Genomic DNA, 4,207 nt, shown 5'->3' with positions numbered 1-4,207 from the left:
CTAACAAGTCATTTTCCCGAGACTGTAATAAGCCATACAAGTCATTTTCCCGAGACGGTAATAAGCCATGTCATCTATTTCTCTTATTTGACTTTCAGGAAAGTGTAACTTAGTTGAGCTTTTTAGACAAAATGTTAAGTTTGTTGTGTTTTTTTGAACAGACAAAACATCATTGGAGTTTGTTGATCGGTTTGGAAACTTTGTTGGGCCGGTAAGTCATTTTCCCATTATCTTTTAACATATTTAGATCACATCTTTTGATTTAAATGCTATGGGGGAACGTATAATAATGCGGAGAGATCTCTAAATGTGTTGGAGGCGGTGGGAAAAATATCATGAATAACAAATGTCAAGATATGTAACAGATCAAGCACAAAACTAGAATTACCCTCACAAGAAACAAAGTAAGACACGAACAATATAATATGAAGAACTACAGCTGCAGATATTTTGAACTACCAACATTAACGAGAAGTATCCAAGATTTTTAACAATTACCACATTAATTCCCTACGACGAAAAAGAAAACAAAAAGACATTATCAACATATTGTTCCAGAAAAAAAAAACTACTTGACGATTAAGTTTACTCGAGTATAATCTAGATAAGTACGAACTCCTCCTGCGCCCCTTGTTCTTTAAGATTAAGTTGAAAGTATTTGTTTTTCCCAAATGGCCTGAACATGCAAAACATCACCATATATAACACAAGACCAGTTGTTTCCAATGACCTAATAGACATCAACTGTCCGACAACGCCGCACCACACAATACCGAAGTATCCAAAAACAACCATAGAGAACATTGCCAAATATTTCCTAGCAGCCTTCGCATCTTGATCAGTCTCATGAGTCTCATCACAAAACCAACAAATCACCTCTGTGGGGAGCATTATAACATAGCAACAGGCGGCCTCTATCACCAATACGACACCGTTCCAAGTCATCCAGCCTTTAATAAAAGGTCCGCTTTCCCCTATTACTATAGAAGCCACAGTAGCCAAAATCTGAATTGGAATCACTACCATTAAAACCTTCTTGTTAATTTTCTTTTCTTGCACAAACGGCTTTAACAAAAACCAGCCATCACTGATCACCATCATCACAATGTACAAAAGCACAGCCGTGATGAGCTGAAATATGTGAAACATGACATTCCAGCCATGATGAGGATTACCTGTAACCTTCATATGATAATGAATTTTTGCAGCACAGAACAAGCTAAGTGACTTCATAACAAGCAACACACCCATTAGTAAATGAAACCTGTTGACAGATACCTTGTTCTTGAAGCATACCAAGATCCAAAACCCTAGAAAAATGAGATAAACGTGGGAGAAATTATAGTAATGAGACGGAAGCTGTGTTAGCTCGGCTGATAGATAGTCTTTGGTGTTGCCATTGTCAGTGTTGTAGAACTCTGTCCTGACGTCCATCGTCACGTAGGATAAAGGGTTGCAATTGGTGAAGTAGAGCGAGTAATCACTGGGAAAAGTCACAGAGTGGGATTTGTTGAAGGAAGACTGAGGAGAAGGGGAGAGATCTTGGAAAGTAAAGAGTAGTGAGATGTATTTGGAGTCCAGACTGCATGAAATACGTTCGTAATTCTTATAGGGTCTTGCAACATCTGAGATAAGATAGAAACCAATACGTGAAGGATCAGGTCGTGTTAAGTTGGAGGTGACCGGCATTGAGGTAACAAAAACGGAGGAGATGGCAATGGAGACATGACCGGTTTGTGTAAAGCCGAAATTCTCGAAGAAGATAAAGCGTCGGTTATCGGATCGGATCTTCACAGAAGTGATCTCCCCGGTGGATGGTGCTGTGAAGAGGAAGAAGAGGAGGAGAACACCAGTAAGGATTCTGGCTAAATTCATCATGCTGGATTCACCGGTAAGGAAGACAATGAATATCAGATAATACAATGGATAGTTTATATAGAATCTAAAACTAAACCCTAATATTGAAAAAATCGAAAGGATATACACGAAAAGGTATATATCCACTGATCATCCTAATCATATAGAAATATGTACTTGGTAGATATATCCACCGAAGGTTCGTGAAATTCAATCCTTTTGTTTTTCTACCAAGTAAAAGTCTTTGTATATATTTCCACACGCGTTTGCTTTCGAATTTTATGTTTCAACATCCTAATAAATAAGTGTAGCAACCGAAAAATATATAGAAAACGGAATTAGGCTGACAGGAAGAATTGCATTCATGAACTATATTTTTATTGAAGAATAGGAAGAGTATTTATACAAGAACATTCTTGATCAACAAGTAATAATAAAATAAGGAAACTATAACTATCCTAATAATAAACTACATATATGGAAATCTAATCCTAAACAAACTCCTTTATTCCTTTCAAGTTGGAGCGTGGAGGTCACGAATGCCTATCTTACTTAATAGAAAACGAAAACAGGGTGTCCCTAGTTGTTTGGTAAAAATGTATGCAAGTTGATTTGTAGTAGTAATTGCACATGGTAAAATTTCTTTGGACTCCACACGCTTACGAAAGAATTAACAATCAATCTCGACATGTTTTGTTCTTTCATGAAAAACATGATTCTTAGAAATATGGTGAGTGGCTTGATTATCAAAATAAAGTAAATAAAGTGGAGTTGGTCCTGACTGAGTGACTTCTAAATCAGTGAGCAATCAACAAACCCATATGAGTTCACTGATTTCTGGCCATCGATATGTACTCAACTTCAACAGAAGAGCAGGAAGAATAGATGATTTCTTGGTTTTCCAAGATATAGGTGCCCTGCCTAAGGTGATAAAATAAGTTATTGATCTTCTAGTAAGTGAGCAACCAAGCTAGTCTGAATCATAATATGCAACTAAACCCAAGTTACCCTTTGTAGGGTAAAAATATTCCTTTCTTGGGTGTAGTTTTAAGATAGCGAGGTACTTGCATCGGTACTTCCTAGTGAGGTTGTCAGGGAGACCAGACAAACTGGCTAAGCATGTTTACAGCAAGGGTGATGTCCAGTTAGGTGACTTGTTCCATGGGAATTTGATTGGGTTTGCAGCCTTGTAAGCCACTGTTAGTCAAAGTCCAATGTATACTTTCGTTGACTAATGACAATTCCATTAGCGATGCTGTAACACCCGATTTTGAAAGTGTCCGATTGTGTCTTCGGAGGCTAAGGGTATAAGCGTAATATGAAGATTCGGTCTTTTATGGGTCTCAGGTTTTATTCGAAAGGTTTTAAGGCCTGGGGTGTAGCTAGGAGCGTAGGACTTCTTTCCACCTTTTCGTGGATATAAAGTTCGTCGGAAATGGACTTAGAGCAAAGAAGTTATAGTACTTTGAAGTTATTGGCAGAATTGGTCACTGAAGGGAAAAGTTTGCATTTCAGCCCATACATGTAAGGTGGCAGCCAGGTGAGTACGCCAAGCGTAGTGCCGGATAATGAAACGCAGATGTTGAAGACGTACGCCCAGCGTACGGGGATTACGCCCATCGTACATCCAACATCACCAAAACCCTAATTTTTAGGGTTAGCTCGCTATTTAAGCACCTTAAGTCTGAGGGAAGTACGCCTCCCTTTCATTCTTAGAGCCTTAAACCTTAAATTCGAGTGGTAGCTTCATCCAAGAGTGTTGTGAGCTTTGTGGGTGCATTTTGGGTGGTTTTTGGTGCATTTCAAGAAGATGGAACTTGTTTCGAAGATGGGAATCAATGAGGAGCTTGTGGATCTAGCATTTGGGACTCATTCTCAACTTGATGAAGGTATAAAGCTTTGATCTTGATCATTCATCTCTTAGATCTACCATTGAGAGTTTTAGTTCATTTTGGTCCCAAGGATGGAACTTTATGGTTGAAATCTGATTCTTAGACTTAGAGTTGCCACTCTCAGTGTTAAATGAGTCCCTAAGCTAGAAAGTTGCCATCTTAGAGGTCTTAATGGGTTCATGCTTGAGTTCAGACCATTTCCATGGAAGTAGATTATCATTTTTGGAGTTTAAGCTTATGTGGGTCATACAAAGCCGTCAAGTAAGCAACTTTATGGTTTAAAACGTTGAAAAGGACTTGGAACTGTAATTGTAGCTTCTAGAGTAGAGTATTAAGCACTTAATGGAAAAGTGGCTTAATAGAGGAGTACGCTGGGCGTACATGCAGGTATGCGCGGCGTACACTACCTTCAGCCGCTATGCTTAGCGTACAAAGGAGTACGCCCCGTGTACTCATCA

The 4,207-nt window shown here is 38.8% G+C and overlaps 1 protein-coding gene across 1 annotated transcript; it reads right to left on the bottom strand.

The window, feature by feature from the left end:
• Positions 1–464: 464 nt before the first annotated feature.
• LOC111906438 (protein CANDIDATE G-PROTEIN COUPLED RECEPTOR 7) lies at positions 465–1,972 on the bottom strand. Its single transcript, XM_042901924.1, has one exon. It carries the CDS (start codon positions 1,876–1,878, stop codon positions 601–603), a length of 1,278 nt encoding a protein of 425 aa, XP_042757858.1. The 5' UTR covers positions 1,879–1,972; the 3' UTR covers positions 465–600.
• Between the last annotated feature and the right edge of the window lie 2,235 nt (positions 1,973–4,207).

The sequence above is a fragment of the Lactuca sativa genome, chromosome 4 (genome assembly GCF_002870075.4).
Source record: "Lactuca sativa cultivar Salinas chromosome 4, Lsat_Salinas_v11, whole genome shotgun sequence".
NCBI lineage: Eukaryota > Viridiplantae > Streptophyta > Magnoliopsida > Asterales > Asteraceae > Lactuca > Lactuca sativa.
Note: the sequence above shows the minus strand (reverse complement) of the source record. Positions and strands in the feature narration are given on the sequence as shown.

Coding starts and splice junctions, on each gene's coding strand:
- LOC111906438 (XM_042901924.1), bottom strand. CDS start 1,878: ATGATGAATTTAGCCAGAATCCTTACTGGTGTTCTCCTCCTCTTCTTC.